The 20,021-nt window shown below is 46.0% G+C and overlaps 1 protein-coding gene across 5 annotated transcripts in view; it reads right to left on the bottom strand.

Moving 5' to 3' along the window:
• The window catches only part of LOC122715137 (homeobox protein homothorax), a 495,480-nt gene that overhangs the window by 100,264 nt on the left and 375,195 nt on the right, over positions 1-20,021 (bottom strand). For all 5 annotated transcript variants that reach the window (XM_043937070.1, XM_043937066.1, XM_043937065.1 and 2 more), the window contains one exon: positions 306-382. In XM_043937070.1, the coding sequence (XP_043793005.1) occupies positions 306-382 (77 nt within the window). The remainder of the gene's footprint in view (positions 1-305; positions 383-20,021) is intronic.

Here is a 20,021-nt window from a genome sequence, read left to right as displayed (position 1 = left end):
GGAATTTCGAAATCCGGCGCGCAATCGCGTTCCCTCCCCGAACCTTTGGTCAAACACAATTCCTCGTATTTCGCGCGATCGACGTATTTAACCGATCGAGTTGTCGTTTAACCGACTTAACTTGCATATCATTGTCGCAACCGGGGATAATAAAGAAGGAAATTTGTATCTCTCTCGATGGAGAGATAGCAGCGGTTGGGAAAGTGTCCTCGATTTCAGCTTGGATCGTATTAACTCCTCGCGAGCAATACCGCAATAACGCAACGAATATACGATAAGTTGGCGAATGAATCACTACCACTTACCAGTTATTAACTTGAAGGATCGTCAACCCCGTGTCTTGAGCCAGTTGCTTCTTCTGGTCTTCCGAAGGGTACGGATGCTGGAACAGAGAAGAAAGAAAGAATAATTTAATAACTCTTGCACGTTTTTAAGATGCACGATGATTAATAGCGCGGCGACCGATGGAATTTTCAGTACAATCGAGCAATAAACGAGTCGAGTTTCTAGGGAAAACATGTTCGTTTTGAGCCGAATCATAAATTTGCGGACGTTTATAATGTCTATAACCTCAATCGATATTTTTGCAACGTAAATCATTCTCATTACTGTCTATTATACGCGTCCGTAAGTATCCCTATAAAATTTTTCTCCAAAGCTCATTGCGATGCCTTCCCCGAAGGTAAAATCGCTCGAAAGACCCTTTCTCTCTCTCTCTCTCTCTCTCTCGATCGCGTATATAGATTTACCATCTTCGTTCGTTCATGCAATTCCTTTATTGGGATTTAAATTTAAAAATTTTTATCAACTACCATTGTGTTAAAGATTAAATCACCTTGAACGTACTTGACGTAAATTTACCTACTTATTCTTCTTAACAATTCATTCCAAATTTGAAACATATAATATAATCACCCTCTTCGAACGAGCAAACTTAGGAATCATGAAAAAGAATCGATCCAAACAACGATCTCAACGTACCTCTTCCTCGTTGACCTATTATATATATATACATCCAAAAACGTTTCTCCCAGTTTCTACGTGTTACATCTTTCTCTAAAACTGTGAAGCTCGAAGCGTGTCCGAGGCGGGAGAGGCCCGGTCGCAAACTTACGCGTTATTTACGACGACAGTGCGTCGAAGTGAGGGCAAAGCCCGGCCGTTCCGCGTTCCCCGGCAGTCTATGCTTTTAAACAATTTATCGAGTGATTTATCGCGTAACAGGTAAGTGCACAGAGCGCATAGATGGCACGGGGGACTTTTATCTGCGCGACGGCAGTCGCATTACAGGGCGTCGCGTCGTCTGGACGCACCTGCGAAATACTATTTATTGCTGGGCAACGACGACGAAAAAAGAGAGAGAGAGAGAGAGAGAGAGGGGGGAAGAGAAATGACAAAAATAGAGGGAAGGAGAGAGGGAGAGAAGGAAGTGGTGGAGAGAAGAAGAAAAAAAGGATCGTTACCTCTCGACTGTAACGGAAGAGAGGCACGTTTTATCGCGTTGTCGCGTCGATGCAGATGCACACACGGCGATCCATCGTGCGCGATACCCTCGTATTGGCTTTCAGGAAGATGGACTTTACGAGGGGGCCATTCGAGATATACTATAGAAGAGGGGGAGAGAGGGAGAGGTCAATAGCGGAGGGATAGGGATAGACGGTTTACAAGATAATCTTTGTGTCGCGAATTATTGAAGGAAATCGACGGATCGGCGACGATAAAGCCCGTGGAAACGACAGGTTTACTGGTGAGCGAGGGATTTAATGGAAAGGTCGTCGCAACTTTGTCGCAGCTTGTTCGGAGGTGGTCGTTATAAATTATTCCCTTGTCGCGTATGAACACCCTCCCTCCCCTCTCTTTTCTCGAGAAACTCGTTTTCAAACGATAGCGACAACAACTTCTAGTTTGTCGCCGAAATAATTTCAACCGATGAGAGGAGGGATGCGGCGCGATTATGCGTGCAAAAGAAAAGGAAATTCATCGAGATGAAAAAAAATTGATCGGATCGGTGACGGGGAAACTTTCTGTTTAGAATAGTAATAATCCGTTCCAAAGGAACGAATTGAGCATAGAAAATAGAAAGTTTTCGAGATATTTCCGGATTTTCCCTTATCGACGATGTATCACGATTATATCGCGGAAGATTCAAGTCCAATCGATAATCACGATAAATGGCGATAAATTATTTTTGAAAGTGAGGGATTGTTCCGATCGAAAGATCGTCTCGATTCGGATAAATTGGATTTCAGGGGCGAGTAAGAGTATCCGGTTACGGGATTGGTAAAATTCAATTTTAATTCAGGTAGTATTAGCTTAGAGTTATACATAGACACGTAGCTTTAAAATTCGATATGATGCGTTTGAAGACGGTTGAGCGGCGGGGGGAGGGGAAAAATGGGGCGGCGTGACACGTGAGCGGGGAAAGGGAGAGAAGCATGGCATTGGCAACAGCTCAAAGACGCGGCGGCGAAAGCGGAGCTAGATGCATAAATGATGCACTCCTCGGTTATTCCATCGGTCTTGTTGCGCGAGTCCATAAATTCGTGTATAAATCTCATCGTTCTTCCAGCGAAGTTACTGCTCGCATTAATTTCGCACTTGCGGCAACGCCGCTCTCCGATGCGCCCGAAGCAACAGGAAGACGAACGACACGTGCCCCAAAGTGCGCGCGTGCGCGCGCGAGAGAACGAAAACATTGTCGCGAACCGCCTTCCCCGCCAATGTTCATCTCTTTGAAAATGATACTCGGACACCGATGTTCCATCATCCCTAATTTGTACGTTCAACGCGTTTAAATTTATTTTTAATTTCGATGATCGATGTCTATTAACCTATCTCCTTTAACCTGTAACCTTTACCGCTTATGTTGAAATAAACGTTAAATTTATTCCGTTCGAGGCACGAGGAGATATAGTAGGTTATAATTTAAAAAATGGAAAGAATAGTATTCGTAGAAATTAAAAATAATTTCGATGATTTTAAGATGTTAATTTTTTTTTGAAGAGATGTAAGATTAAAGTGGTAGCTGTTGTCGAATTATTGGATCATATAGTGCGAATTACGAATAAGAAACGGGCTATGAGCGGGAGAGGAGAAACGTTGAAAAAAAGTGACTCACGCGATCTACGGATAATCACGTTAATTATATTACGTGAGGTACACGTTAATCCCGGGGGGACAATGCGTCGTGCATCTTAATTTTCATCTCTCTTGTATTACCTCCCATAGCTATATTAAAGTCGTCATAAAGCGAGGGAACAAATCGCGATGACCACGAATCCATTTATCACCGAAAAAATGGGACACACGAATGTTGAATATGCACAGTATTGGCTATGCGTCACATTTTTACATTTTGCAATTTTAATTTCTACCCCATTCTGAAACCATTTTTATTTTCCTGTATCAACGTTTATCAATTGACATTTTATATTGCCCGTATCGATAAAAATAAAATAAGGGTAGAATTTTACGATACATTAAAAATTATCAATTGAAAGATTTGCAAAAGTTTTTTTCAATTTTTTTATATCACGTACAAATAAATTTATCAAGCTAACTGAATAATTCAAAAGAATAATAATATTTATCGTTAATAAAGATAATAATGCTCTTAATTTATCGACACTGTGTAAAATTAATTATAATAAAATTCGTGACATCGATTCAATTAATTTTTCAACACGATTCGTATCTATTCAATCTCGCATAAAAATATTCACATCCATTCCAAATCGTTTCGATAGAAGAAAAGAGGAAGAAAAAATTTTGCGAGTGTTTCAATATCGTACAATAACCATCTTGAATAATTTCTACAAAACTAATCTAAAAACCGTTTTAATAATTTCCTACGCGTTCATATCATCAATAATAACGATCGAATATAAAATATCATTCCTTCTCCGTTCCGAAAAGAACAAAATACTGTATTTACGAACAATCCCTTGGAGCGTTACCTTACAGCATCGAACCGAGCACACCGTGGCTTCCTCGCTAAAGTAACCGTACGCACGACCTTTGGAGAGCGGTCGATTAAATCAGGCTCTGGTTCCGCGACACGCTCGGCGTAGTAATTCAAGGCCGGCTCGTGCGCGAACATTAAATTCGACGTGGAGTATCGGGGGCCCAACGAGCCGATGCCAAAACTTGCCCCGGTTGCGCGCGCGTTTACGCTCGACGGATCCGGCTGCGCATAAAAGCCCGCGGCTGCACCGCAAGCGGCCCGAACCGCATCATATTTTTACATAATTAGCACGTGGCGCTCGTGGTATTACGTTCCAGGCCTCGCCCCGCCAATCCCCCGCCGCTCGTTACTTTTTCCCGAAGCCTGCGGTATTTTTGGAAACCGCTGTAACCCCGTCCTCCTCCTCCTCCTCCTCCTACTTCTACTCCTCCTCCCCACCGCCCCTCTGTATATCATGTTTCTTGGAGGCGAGCCATGGTATACATGCACCAGAAGCGTGGCCTCACTTCTCTCTCCCACTCTCTCTCTCTCTCTCTCTCTCTCTCTCTCTCTCCCTCTTTCACCGTGAAAGCCCATTGTGCGGCCGTGTATACTCGATCCAAGCGATTCTTATCCTAATTAAATCGGCCGAGAGCATTGTCTGCCCGTGGAGTTTCTATCGGATCTTGCCCGCGCTAGGTAGCGTTCTCTCCATTTGTGGCGTAACGTCATACCCTGGGGTATATATGTATATATATGTATATATGTATATATATATATGGTATATATATATATATATATATATATATATATATATATATATAGGCCGAGTGGGGGTGGAGATTGAGACGTGGTTGCGGATTTGACGGGGATGGATCGCGGAATTGAAGTTCCGCGCGGATCGGGTAACGCGAGTAATTGGGCGTGATTAGAGTTTTGAGGTTGTGGATGGGATGAGATTCGATGGAAATTTCGAACGGTGGTGGTTCTCTGTATGTATATGGGAGATTCGATTTTGGATTAAGGAAGGAATGTCGGGGAATAATCGAAGCGAAAATTTAAAAAAGAGAGTTGCAACGAGACGATCTTAGAAATTTTACGAAATTTTGATATTTTACAATAAAATAATTCTTGTAAAAACTTAAAGAAAAGTCAATTTCGAAAGGATGAATAGTAATCGTCGATGAAGAATGGAATTTTCATTGGCGAAAATCCAAGGATCTTATACCTCTTGCTCGTGTAGTCGCCTCGTTTGGTGTATGCATAAAACAATCAAGATAATTGTTGAAGCTACATCGGGGGACCGGCTCACTGCTTTCTACCCTCGTCTGGGATCGTGGTGGCTGGCGGAACGGAAGGCGGGCGGAAGTAGAAGGGACAAAGAGGGAAAGAGAGAAGGCAGCAGCTATCCAATTACATTGAAAACAATAGTCTTAAGTGCTCGCGGCGGTCCGTTCTGGCCTGCCCACCCTTCCCATGCTTTTCTCAAGCGAGGGGTTGCCCTCCCTCCCGAACACCGGGGGGGCCACCAGTGACGATGCGCAACTTTGACTCGCTAAAAGTATTACCCGCGAGAAAGTTGCAGGTAACACTCGGCGAATTGAATGAATCTTGCAGACGTTCCCTCTCTCGTTTCCCTCGACCGTTGCCCGATTAAGAAACGAGCGTGTTAGGTGAGGGGATGTTGAGAATTGGTCGAGAAAGATTGGGGGCGGGGGGAGAGGAAATCGAGAATCTTCGATGCTGCTGTTATTTCGATTGGTTTGTGGAACACTTGATAATCGTATTACAATTATTATTTCAATTATTCCAATAGATAAATCAACGAGTTGATAATCTTGAATTTTTAATTCCTAATTTAAAGTAAGTAGTATATTTAAGTAGTAAATATTCTCTGAAATTTAATAGGAGATAAGTAATTTGAATCGTAATTATCAATTTTAATTTTTCGTCCGAATAAACTTGGAGCGAAAGGAACGAAGATGAATCCACGGAGATGGAGACGGGCGGGATGGCGCGGCCAAACAAGCGATAAAATGAGAACGAGCGGTAAAAAGACAATATGAAAACCGTTTGCGCTCCCGGTCGATGTCTGTGGGGTAGAAACGAGCGAGGCGGAAGCCGGGCTAAGTGTGTAAATGAGTCCGTAGTTTAGCCCGATTGCCTCGAGACGACCCCTTTTCGTGGCGCTACGCTAACCTCATCGCCTCGTGATACCCGCTACATTGATAGCGAAGACGTAGAAATAACCGTGGCCCTTTTCGCCAAGGGAACCGCTCCCTAAGACGATTCTCGGGCACAATGAGATCGTTCGTGGCCCAAATTCAAATCAGTACAAAACGTCGATTCTTCCCACCTTAACTTTTCTCCACCTCCTCCACTCCGAATTCTTACCGCTCTTATTGCGTATTATCCACAGGTGCGGCCGACTATTTTCGTTCATACGACATAAATCCCATCCCTCGAATTATCGAGAATCTTATCATTCGGATGTACGCATTTCGTTACAAACATTTTTCAAAATATTTACTTACAAGTGTGCGTACACACATAGTATTAGACGAGACGAGATAGGAAAAATTCGAGGGCTGAAGCTAGTGTCAGTGTCTGCCACTATCAACCATGATCATGAATCAACGCGAGAAACGCGAGGCCGAAACGATTCCGCAGTCAGATTAATTGAGGGATTAGGGAACGCAGAATCATCCCACAGGTATAGGAATAAGAAGGCCGATTTCAACAACGTCTATTAATAATCAATGTACTCGTATTAGCAACGCGCAATGTTTCAACCTGTTTCTCTCTCGGCGACTAGCCGGTCGATAAATCATAGGGAACCGAGAAGCAAGCGGAGAGAGCCCGTTATTAATCGTCCACCGATAAGCGACCGGCCGACCGGATCCCGCGGAATTGCCAAAGTCGGGCCACGATAACGAGATCCCCATTCCCCGTGGTTGGATGGCGTCTTCGCGCACGATCTGACCAATTGCACACGTATCCTCGTTACAGGGACCGGTTGTCACGAAGAAATCCAGTGTCCTCGCCACTGGATCGGTCCAGATAATGCGCGTAACGGAGCCGATCGGAGGAGTACGTGGCCGCGAGCGCGACAATTTGCCGGCCTCTCTCGATGCTGCGTCAGGACGTGGATGTCGGATGGGCGTACTCCGATTTCCCGTCCTCTTTCCATTCGAGGCGTTCTTCGTTCCAGACCGACCCTAACAGGGCTTTTCCCGAATGACACGTCGATGACGATCGGTGCTGACTCCGACTAACGAGCGGGGCGTTGGGGGCGTGGGAAGAGCGCCTCGTCATCACGCGTCTCTCCATTTCACCCCCGTGTCGAAGTAGGCAATAGTATTTCAGAATCCGAAATGAATTTATCCATCGTTAGAGTTAATTTATTATTAGGATCTTTGAAGATTATCCGTGTATATAATCGACGGTTATTTTACCTTGCTTCAACAAATGATTCGAGAAATGAATTTTGATGATAATAATAAATTTTGCATCGATGATCTTAATTGGTAATAATTCTTTAACGATTTGAACGAATTGCAAAGAATAGGCACGATAAGTGAATTCTCTTAAAAAGAAGAATGAAAAGAACGGGAGAGGGAAAGACGAGGCCATCCGCGAGTAAAACCGCCACGGTCGACCGATTCGAAAACCAGAGAGAGAGGGGGGGAAGGATTGGTCTTTGCTGATGCGAGGAACCCGGCACGAGGAAGGCGGAGAGACGAAATAGGCGACGTCAGCGCGTCACTCATCCCTAATACCTTCATTCCGACTGTCTCGTTCCATCGGTGGACGGCTATATAAGACATTTCCATGAGCGGGCATAACTTTGTTACCGTCTCGGGGGTTATTCAATTTCGGCGTTAAAATCCTCTAATGTGCCGTTATTGCAAGCGGCTAGAGGGGGGAGGGGGAGGGGCGGTTGAGGTAATGGCTGGCGCACGTCGAAAGGACTTCCACGGGATTTCCTTTAAGAGGAGAAGATCGTCCGCGCGAGGATTCGAGCGGTTGAAGACTCGTGGCCCGTCCGTGGATGAAACTATTCTCCGCCTCGGAGGATAAAAGAGGTCATCCCTCGATTCTTCTCAGAGAGAGAGAGAGAGATACGACGAAGAAAAAATTTTTAAGCGAAGAAGATGCTCGATATCGATATCTATCGATAAACTGTCAACCTAAGAGTTTTATAGAGTAGTTTAAAATTTTCCTTTACAACAATAGTCTTTTTTCTATTCCGGAAAGAAAAAGAAAAGAATTGTTCTCTTCGTGAAATTTCAACTAAAACACAATTTCGAGAAACTCGTTCCACGAATCTCCTCCTTTACCAATCGCCACATTCTATCACGCGGATGTAAACACGATTCTCTTCTCGTCTTTCGGGACTGCGTCGTGCGCAGAAACCGCTCGTTCGAGCTACTGTCAATGGGGTATCGTCATCGGGGTAGTCGGTGATTAGAATCGGGAGAGAAGGCGTTCTCCACGAAGACGCGCCACGTCTCGGCGTAATTACGGGCGAAACACAATGGTATGTATGGAGGACGTGCGCCTGCCGGCTATTCGTGGCGGCGGCAACCTCGAACGATACGAGATAAGCCAAGCCCAAAGATGGTATGCCGCCGCGATGTTCACCCCGACACCGCGCCGCTGAACCATCGCGGATGCATCCATCCGGCAGATGGATATCGGTTGCCTGAATCTGCCTCGTCATTGCGCCCGCCGAGCCGCGCTCGCTCGATAATCAGCTATTCCGGCGTGAAAAATTCCAGGCTGACTTGCTCTTTCCTACGATATTTCGTTGATCGCCGGATACCGAGCTGGGTGAATATTAATCGATGACACGGTCGCGCCGATGATCGAATGCCATCGAGGACGAAGGAATAAAGGTTGAAGATATATTTAGTAGAAATTTAATCTTCTAGAATCCAGTAGAAATGTATGAATATGAATATGAATATGAAATAACGATATACACATAAAGAAACGGCAAGTTGTGTCTTGGATAAGCGAGGTTATCTTCGTAGAGGTTAAAGAGAAGTATTTGGACAGGGCGAGCGTGGAATCGATGCGGATCGGCGACCTGCAGGGCGTGGTCGAAGCGGGTCTCTGTGACACGGCCACCTCAATCACCGTGCGACGCCCAACCCTGTCATTATCACGCGACCCTGACCAGCATTAGGAGGAGGGGAGGGTCCATATTCGCGCCCATGGACACCATGGAGAAACGTCGCGCGTACCCCTCGAACCTTGGCGCGCACGTGGGTCTTGTTCGTCAAGAACAAACGCGTCGAAGGGCGCGTGAAGGAGGAGACGAGGGGGACACACCTACCTCATTGTGTCGTCGCCCGTTCGGTTCAATCGTTGCCACCGACAACCCGGAAGATGACCGTTGACCCGGGCCTGTGACCCGGCTTTGTCTCCCAATCTCATTGATTAGGCCTCGTCCCGCACCCCAAGAATCGTCCTGGGGCCGTATCGGGCTGATTGGGTCGCGCTAATGAAACGACTGACGGCTACTCTTCCCCCCCTCGATCCCCTAATCCCTCCCCTCCTCTCCCCGACAAGGAGACCAACCGTGGATCCAGCAGCCGCGATTAACTGGCCGGCTAATGGACCCGGGAAACTGCGCACCTGCGATTTCGTTATGGGGCTGTTTGGACGGAGGAGGGAGGGGAGGGGTCTTCTCGTTGATCGAGCATCCGTGGAGGCGTTGATTACTTCGTCCAAAGTTACTCGGTCGCATTTCGCGATTGGATTCTCGCCTCGCCTATCAAAGTTCGCCTCTAATGGAAGAACAACCAGTTTCCTGTGTTCAATCAATACCGTTCATGGAAATTGTACCCGTGTCCGTACAGTTGTTCCCACAACTTTTCCTCGATCGATCGAGGATCCCCAAAGTATCGAAGAAGAAAACACCGAGATCTAATCGCTATTCATTTCTTCGCATTCCGGAATCAAATCCGGATGATTCCATCCGACCGAGCCAAAGGGTATGCGATATACTATTTTGGGAAAGGAAATATCTCGATTCGAATCCGAGTCCTTGAAACGGGTCGAAAGAAAGTCGTAGGGGGAAGGAACGAACGAGATCCCCTTTTTTTCCCCGGTTGGAGGGGGCTGCTGCTCCCTCCTCCTCCTCCTCCTCCTCTTTTCCTCGTCAATCGGAACCAAAGCGAGGCCGTGACTTGTGGGAATCGGGATAATTACAACGTTTCCGCTCGGTTTAGACGCGACGCCGGGAGGATGCCGGTAATAACGAAACCACCTCCTCCTCATTGGAACAGGCCTGCGGGCGGCGAATCCACGCTCGCGCCCGTAACCGGCAATCATCCCCGGCCAGTCTTTCAGTCAGTTTCGTTCGCTATTTAATTATCCATTTAAAGCGTGTAATCTTGTTGGTACGGGGCACGGTGCCGCGTGCGGGGAACGACACACACGCGGGGAAAATCGGGGCGAGAGATAGGCGAGAGTGGAGGGGCCGAGCGTCGGCGTGGAACGTGGGATCCGCGCGCGTGCAACGAGCGTCGATCGACCGGCTTTACATCGGCGTCGGTACATCGGTATCGGTACACCGAGATAAGGATGGCAGACAACTTTGTTGCGAAACAACCAACGTTTCTAGGCCGTCCGCCACGTGATACGTCGTCGTTTTCGCAAGCCTGATTTACGACCGTTCAGCCTTCGGTGTATAAGCTTTTTACGATTAGCGAAATCGTAAGGAGTTTCACGGGTGTCGATGGATTTCGCTTTCGTGGAAAGCGATGTGCTCCGATTCTAAATACGGAACGTTTCTCGTTTATGTGAATTATTCTCTCTTTCAACGAGAGAATAACGAGTTGATAGATTTCTTTTTTTCTAACGAGTTAAAGGAAATTGTACGTTTCATTGAAATTCGGAGTCTTTGCAAATAGAAATTTTACGATTTCGCATTCTCCACGCGATAATACGCGATATGAATTAATATTTTCGCGCTTGTTCGAGCAGAAAGATCGTAATCAGGAGCCTACTTCCTCTCCAAGTATGAATCTCTTCCGACAAACAAGGAAAACAACTCTCTACACTCGGTATAGTATAGGTAAATATTTCGAGGGGAACCAATTTTTTTCTACACAGTGAAGAAGAAAAGGAGGGGGAGAGGGGAGGGAAAAATAGAAGGAAGAAGTAATTGGACTGTTCGGGAACAGGAAGCGTGGGAGTTGGACTAGTATACACACACACACATACACACTATATATATATATATACGCGTGGAGGGCCTGGCGTGGCTCGGGAATGGCCGTCGTCCTCGGCCGTTACCGGTATCGGTAACAAGGATACGCTTCGCGGCGAGTGCCATTTCGTTCGAAGGTTTACTGTCCGCTCGAACGTTGGAGCGGAGCGGTTGGCGGTGGATAAAGGGGGAGGGAGATTAGAATCGACGCGGGGCCCGCGAGAGGCCGTTTCTACCCCCTCCGACCCTCCCCCCTCCTCCTCGTGGCGCAGGGAAGCGCGGAGAGATCGCCACGCTCTGAGATCGTAATTTAGATGATTATACGATACCTCGGCTATTTACGCCGTTACAGGGGCCCACGGCGAAAAAATGGGAGAAATTACGGGCGGAGGAACAACCGCCCCGAAACGACGGAACATCCGCGCGTCGATAAATTACGGGAACGTATCCAAACACGGGCCGAACTTTCTATCGAATTACCATCTGTCGAGGATAACGAGGAGAATCGTTTTCTGCTCCTCCTCCTCCTCCTCCTTCTTTCGCGATGTTCCCAGAAAAATTGTGGATCCTTACGAATAGGTACGGTGTCGGGGGAATTTAACCCTCTTTCTTGCGAAATCTCTCTTCTCTTTTTCCTCTTTTTCCCTTTCGTTCCTGCGAGTTTTGCCTCTGTGGATCTTTGTTTTACATTTTTCGATTTATCGACGCGGACGATTGAAAGATGTAAGTGATTCAACGTAGATTCGACACGGCATCTTTTTTTATTTTAGTTGTAAAATTATATTACGTCGATTCTTACGATTATTCAACGGATGTATTTATTTAATAATGTTATACAACGTCACCATTCAATTGTCACCTGCCACCACCATGTCAATTATCATATACTACGAGATATTTCGTTTAGATGTCTGTCGGATTAATCAATTTATCGTAGCCAATTATCGAAGATATAAAATTCAAAAGCGTGGAGTGTGTTTATTTACGGCATCTTCTATTTTCTTCTACTTCTATAAATCCTACTGTGTATCTACTATTGCATCGCGTTTTCTAATATATATATATATATATAAAATATAACATTGTATCCGTCGATCGTATCGGATTAACATTACGTATACGTCCAAAACGTAACAAATATCATTTTCGAACGAAAGAATATTTTATCGAAAAGCGGACAAATTTTTTCGTCGATATCCCTTTATCCATTCGATGATAAAAAAAAAAAAAAAAATCCTCGCATTCTCGAGGAGAACGAGAACCTATATACAAGGGACGACGATGTCACGAAACGGCCCTCCGTCACCCAACGGGTGTCGTCTATGCATAGATTCCGGAAAAGCACATTCCCGCTCCCTCTCCCCTTCACCTCGTATAAACGAAATAGCTGTTAGACGATATTGGGATACGGCGTGTTGCGGGAGCATCGATATATATTTCCGGCGTTCCTCGCGCCCGTGCGATCGCCTTGGTCTGCGCTTCGCAAGGGGAAACAGGGGGGGAGTTGGCGGACCCTTCCGCGTTTAGTGTCAATTTATTCGGGATTCCCGAGATTCTCGAGGCTTTGCCGAGCGCGATCAGCCCCGCCCGTTTGCATAATATTGTATTTATTTCGTCTTGTAACCCGGCGCAGGGCGGCCACCAACCCCTTTCAGCCGACAGCCCTTCATCCCTCGTAGGGGTTGACTCGGTTTAGTCGTCGAGGTACGCGCGAATAGCCTCATATACGCGAGCCAGAAAATGGGCTATATATAGCAGGGTTACAAGGAGAGGAGGAGATCCACCAACCTCTGCCTCCTTTTTTTCCTTTTCCCTCCCCCTCGGCATCCTTCGAACCGTGTACCTCGCCACCCCACCACGATTCTCTATTAGCCCGTGTTCGAGGGAACGATCTCGTGCCTCGTGCCGTGTAACGGCCGATCGCGAAAACGAGATTTTCATTTTCCTCCCTTTCCTCGCAATTTTTTCACCATCGAGACGAGGTAGTGAATTTTCGTTTTACATTGGAGATCCTTGCGACGATCCTTTAAAAAAAAAATAACAGATATCTCAATCTATTTAAACGATTCATAATTTGCTTTCCAAGTATCGATTCTAGAATCGAATATCAAGAGCATAAAAATCACTGTTCTTTCCGATCGTTGAATTTCCAGATCGAAATTTCATGGTATCCAGGACACGTGGGAAAAATACGAACGGAGCAGGGCGTGTTATTCGGGATCAAAGATCCTATATTCTTTGCCTATTAATATTTCCCTCGTATTCGATTACGAAACGAAACGTGGAGTGATTTTTCTCCTTTCCGGGCTTGGTCAAGCCTCGCGATCCGCGATCCCCGATGACGTAGCGGAACGTATGAAAACGTACGTACTTGAGAAAACACCTACCTGACAATGTTAATGTTAGCTGGCACGACAGCGGGCCGGAATTATTGAAGCCGAGGTAACGGCGTGGCTCCACCGATAAAGAATGACAGGAGGCGGCCGTTATCGCCCCGTTCCTTTCATGAATAAGCACGCAAACATTCGCATCCATCGCGAGGAGTCGGGGCCGATAAGCCGAATCGCTAAAGTCGGACGGACCGTTATCGGCCGTATCGCGAGCGTGCCGTATTAATTTGAATATTTAACCGTGCCGCTTCATAGGTTGCATGGCTGAGCGAATTTTTTTTTTTCCTTGCTCTCCTTTCCCCCCCTCTATCTCTCTCTCTCACTCTCTCTCTCGGTTCGGTTTCTTCTTGTTTCGATTCCTTCGGTTAGATGCTAGATCTTGCGAGCGACTGGGCGACGTCTCTATCTGTGCTCGTGACGAAGGATCAGGCGATAGCGTGCGGAGATTAAAGACGGGTAGGTTATTTGTCAAGGTGGATTAGTTTGGGCGATTAATTTATTCCGTGGCCGTTGCTCCACGGGGTTGCAGTTTTCGCAAGAGATATCATAAAGAATTTGGCGAAACAGAGAACGAAACACGCAATTTTGATATATTCCCTCCTTGAGAAGCATACATTACAATTTTCGAAATTGTACATACCGATCATCTTCCTCCATGAGTTTTGAATTGAATGCTTCCTGCAATTTTGAAATATTCCTCCTCCTCAAGAAGCTTTAAGATTTAATATTACAATTTTCCATCAAGATTGTACTTCGTCTTCCTCGAATCCAGGAATCAAAACGAAAAATCCCCTCGATAAACCTTCGAACACAGGTATCGAAAAATTCGCGGAAGAATTAACGCGGAATCGATCAATCGTCTGTCATTAAAAAACACGCTCATACGATTCTATCGTATCCGTGACGAGGAGGAAGTCGTAATCGACGAACGAGGGGGGGAAGAAGAAAAGAGAGAGAGAAAGGGGGAAAAAAAGAAAAGAAAAAATCGGGATACGAATGAAAACGCGGGATCATAAAATACAATATTCATAATGAGGACACGGAGAGCGGTCGAAAGCGCGGCGTGGATGGAGCGCGGGCGGAGGAGGCTTATCGATAACCGGCGCGCGTCGAAGAGTTTGAGTGATTGACGCGATCGGATGGAACAGATCGTGATGCGCGCACACGAGAAAAGTGTTGACCGCTCGTTCCGGGCATGCATACGCTCGCCGCTCGACCCATTGACAGCTGCATAACGCTTTCAAACAAATAGGAACAAATTCCTCGGCACTCTCGCGCGCGCGAGTTCAACCGTTCACCGTCGTTCCCTTTTGTGCGCGGAATGCATTTTTAAACCTGGCCCGGCAATAAATATCGGCCAACGGGCACGGAAGTGCCCGCGAGCGAAACCCCCGTATTTTTTAAGATATTTATGCGCGTGTGCGCGGCCTGTTTGCGCTTGTAACACCCGAGTTGTAATGTAACTCTCGCCGGGAGGAATTTCGATATTTGAGAGGAATTAATCCCGCGCCGTTCCGCGCGTTGTAATGATAAGCAACGTGAGTAAGCGAGGCTTTTAATTATTACGTTGGAAGGAGGAAGAAGGTATGATTCGAAACTGTTTCGAATTTCCATCGAACGATTTCTTCAATTTTCTATTCGAAAATCTGGTAAAATATCATTATCGTCAATGTCCAATTTAACTCGACGATTGTCAAATCAAGTATCATTGATCGATCCACCTTATACCCATCTGTCTTGTCGTTAAAGGGAACAGATTAAAGATATCGTAGCCCACGATTAATTTCAATTACATTCTCCCAAACAGGAGAATAATCGTAAAAAAAACAGCAATGATCCACGTGGAATTTGTTGAAGAAGAAAAAAGAAAAAAAAGAAAAGGAATTAGCAACTTATTAAGAAGGAGAGAGAGAGAGAGAAAGAGAGAGAAAGAGATTAGCATCACGGCAATCAATAAGATTGAGTCACAAACAAGCGGTCGTGTTTTTAAATATTTCGTGCACGATTGCCAACGAGGCGAGGATCCACCTTCGACGACACGATACCGCCGCAATATCGATGATAATAAACGGTAAGTGGCAATAATTTAAAGTGTAACAGCGGCAATGATCGCCGGTAGAGGCGAATTAAAATATTTAAGGAGCGGCGCGTTAAGGGAAATCGAAGCCGCGGCGAGACTTCATAACGCGGAAAATTAAACGCGCAATGAAGGGTATAATAAAAACGAGTGTCCATTCGATTTTACGAACTGGACTCGTCGTGGACCACGACGTTTCACGCACAACGTGGGCCCCTCGTTTCCAAGCGCGGTAATCGCGCGTTTATCGGCGCTCCATCTTACAAATATCCGTACCAACTTTTCAAGATTCGTGGAATTTTATCTCTCGAACATCTCGATCTGTAATTCCTACTAATTCCGAACAGCAATTTCTCCAGGTTTATAGTATTTATTAACTCTGTGTTTAAATAATACCGAATTATTAATCTCTTGAAACGATTATTTTTTTCAATTAATGTTTCTTAAATAATTGTTGGAAACTTGTGCGTTCGAATACGTATGTTGGAATGATTTTTCGCAACTTTTGCCTGGATCCAAAACGGAGAATAAAATTGGAAGAATCTATTTGCATCGCTTAATGAGATTTCAAACAGTTTCACGACGAATTTTACAAAAAAAAAAAAATTTGATTCCAATATAATTAGTCAACAGAAATTTTAATATGAATAAAAATTATCACGCGACACAAAATATTAATAAAGGTTTGAATTCGGGATTGAAGATCTGAAATGGAAATTCAGCATCGGTAATTAACCAAGCATAATCACGATTTCCCGCGGTTGTCACGATTCTTTCCCAGCTGATTCTGATCATCACGCCCGTAAGGCACGTAACTATCACGCACGTCAGCGTCGGTTTCGACGCCACATTTTCGTTGTTGAACCGACGCACTATGAAGATCTCGAGGCGTCGCCCGGGGCACTGACAATCACCTGTCCGGGACCAGGCTCGCGTTGCATCCACCGACTTGCAAGCCGCACAGGTGCACACTTGGCTACCTGGCACGATGGATCAATTGCCCGGGACTCGTGTAACGCTGCAACCCACAACCGGAACTTGCCATCTGCCGCTAAGAGCGGAGACGTAAACGAAACGTTCCCTTAGAATAATAGATTTAATAGAAATTCAATATAAACATCCAAATAACGAGAGGACTTGATCCGTGATCGTAGGCAGCTCGATCGAGAGAATTTTTCGGAACAGAACGATTCAGAAATATATATATCACTCTGTGTATACTTCAGAGAATAAATGTAAAAGTTTCGCGATGGATTGCATTTTTAAGTTATGGTTTTTTAAATTACGAACGATAAAGAAAAATGGGATCGAAAGAATATAGATCGATGGAAATGATTAAAGTTTCGAAAAGCATTGAAAAACGTACGCGTTCCTGAATACGTAAATTTCGTTGCTTATTTCAACCTCGTATTGAATTGCAACGTAGACGTGGACGGGGAGGATTTAAAAGCAGATAATACTAAACAGCATCGAGACACGTTAATGGATGGTTGAATGGTGGAACGGAAGTTTGGTACAGGTTGTTGTTTCCCTCTGTATCCCATCCATGTGATATCGAGATATCCTGTTGCGCTGTATCGCGTACACGGGCGTCGATATAAAAGCGGCAAGGCGTTGTCCAAGGGGAGGATAGCTTAATTACCCGCGATCCATAATTCAAACGTCCTTACGAGGCGAGTAACGATTATCGCCGGCCGCAAGTAGCTGACACGCGGACGCCGCTCACGGATCGATCGATCATCTTGTCTTATCGACGAGAGCCAGCCGAGTAATTACTAAAAACAGAGTACGAGAGGCCGGTCGATTATCGTTGCTCGAAAGAACCGGCCAATCTCGAGTGCCTTCCACCGCCGCTTCCTGTTATCTGATGCAACGCTTAATGCGCGCGAACCAACGCGCGCGCGCGCGCGCCCCAATCGATGAGGCTTTTTCAATTATTCATCGCGCTTCTATCACGCCAATTTCTATTTCCCCTTCCCCTTTCTTCCCTCCCTTCCCCTCCACCTCTTTTTCCCATATTTTCGACAAATTATCTCGCGCATTAGTTAGCCCCATTTGTCGCCCCTCCTCTCGTATTTTTATCTTTCTCGCCGATCCAGAGATGAAAATGGGAAATTTTAACAATCTATCCCCGAAAGAGAAGAAGAGAGAGAGAATTCAAATTTTTAAATTTATTTATGAAACTCTCCGAAGGAGAAATTTCCTTCCTTGTTGAAAAAAAATTCCACTGCGTGATAGAAAAGAAAAAAAAAAAAAAATCACGAGGTGAAACGAAACGAGCGGCGTTTATACCGTAGAAGGATACTCACGCGAGCGAGCCACGATAAAGGGGGACAAAAAACAGGAAGAGGATTCGGAGGGAAAGGAAGTCGATCGTTTCGCGACACGCATCGAACGTTCGGCTCAATTAACCTGACAAAATTCCTCCGATTCGAACCGATACTCGTACACTCGCGTGATTCGTATCGAGCTCGAACCCATCCGCTCGGTTATCGTGGGCGATTCGTTGGATGAAGAGAGGGAGAGAAAAAAAGATCCCGTTGACGGGATCATTATCGTTATTTAATATCCTGGTCATTAGCGCGTCCCGTCGTGCCGCCCAGTGTTGTTTATGTACTCGTGCCCGCTTTTAACAGCGCGCCGCGGATCGACTCGCGTGCTTTTTGCGCGCGAGTGCGCCACGACGGTTCGAATCCCCAAGACTTTGAAGTCTCTGTTTCTTCTCGAACGAAGGACGAAACGCCGCCTCCCCCCCCTCTTTCTCGCAATAGTCGCGACGCGACTCCACGATGGTTTAATTATCCTCGTCCGGGATCGTTCGTTCCCCTCTCCCCCCCGATCATGGGGATGGTTTCGACGAGAGGAGGAGGCGGTTATATATCGAGGCGGCGGTATGTCGAGCGGGTATCGTTGAAGGCGAAGAAGCCAGATCGAGGATACTTGGCTAGAAGGATACTTGGTGAGGGGGGGTCTGGTCCGCGGGATTTAAGGGGACAAAAACGTTGGGTTGGAAAAAGGAATCGGGGCGTAATAAGGGGTTAGGGATCGTTGCACTGCACAACGTGGAACAACGTGGATAGCGACCGAACACGCTCTCACGATGTTTCTTTTCGGAAAGGAGAAGTGGTTGAATTCGTGTGGCTGGAGAATCGATCGTTGGAGATTCCCAGAATTTTATTCGTTCCCGATCGAAAATTTGATCCTGTAAAAAAATAATCGCAAGAAATTCAATTCTTACGATTACTATTGGATTGAACATTGAACGAATTATGAATAGGAGATTTTCTTCTCCGCGTAATTGCGGATTAATTCCATTCGTAATTTTCGTTTGGAAAAAAAAAAATTTCTGCGAAACCGTCATCAAGGGGGAGGCGAATTTCACGGAAACGAGGAGTTCATAACGCAATTTGCCACGCGGCAGCGGGGAATAGCGCGAAGGAGTGAGATCGACGGGAGGTAGGCGACCGCGTGAGCGCAGAGATTGACAGCCGGATATTTTTATGCGAAGCCCCATTCGATAATCCGCGGGCTGTTTTATGGCTGCCGCCCGCGGTGACGGTTACGCGTAATGCATGAATTTCCACTATCCCTTGATGTGTGTACACACAGTTCCCCGCGTGTATCGTTGGACACGGGAGCGAGGATCGAAAATCCGCGACCAATCGGCCGCGAAGAGTGAGCGCGATTCGCGAAAATTTACCGCTCTCTGCTCCCCCTCGATCGCCCCGTGACCGACCCACCCGCCCCGTATCATTTTCTCCTTTCTGCCCACGCGATAATTTCTCTCTTCGCCCTCCTCCTCCTCCTCCTCCCCTCTCTCTCTTCGCCTCGCTTTTTATCGGCCCAAGTTATTGACAGATGATGCTTTTCACCGATCGCGATACGCGCGCCATAAACACCTCCTCCTCCTCCTCCTCCTCGAATCACCTCGCGCCTATCTCCCTCGAGACATTTGTGAGCCAATTATAATTATTTATTATAAATTTATAAGAGCGATTTCTTTTTCAACAAACGATCGATCCGATTAATCGTTAAGAATTAGAGTTTATAAGAGAGTTCTCCCCTATCTTTCTTTCTTTCTTCTCACCTCCCAAGCTAATTCTAATTTTCGCGAAAACTGCATTCTCAGAAGAAGGAAAGAAAAAAACAATCTCGAGAATTGAACGATATCTCGGAAACGAGTTCATTTCATCGACGTGTATATCCCCTTAAGAAAAAGTCTTGGAAAGAGGAAGCGGTGGCGGTCGAAAGCGGGAACAAAGGGGGAGAGGATGAATCAGGACGGTCGCGAGCTTTGATTCGGTTAAGCGAACCGCCGCGGCGCGACTCCACGTCCCACACCGATATGGCTGGTTATGCAAACAAGACGGACGCGAGGTAGACAGGATC

The sequence above is a fragment of the Apis laboriosa genome, unplaced genomic scaffold (genome assembly GCF_014066325.1).
Source record: "Apis laboriosa isolate Shangri-la unplaced genomic scaffold, ASM1406632v1 scaffold34_cov151, whole genome shotgun sequence".
Lineage (NCBI taxonomy): Eukaryota > Metazoa > Arthropoda > Insecta > Hymenoptera > Apidae > Apis > Apis laboriosa.
The sequence above is the reverse complement of the archived record's forward strand: the minus strand, read 5'-3'. Positions and strand labels throughout refer to the sequence as shown.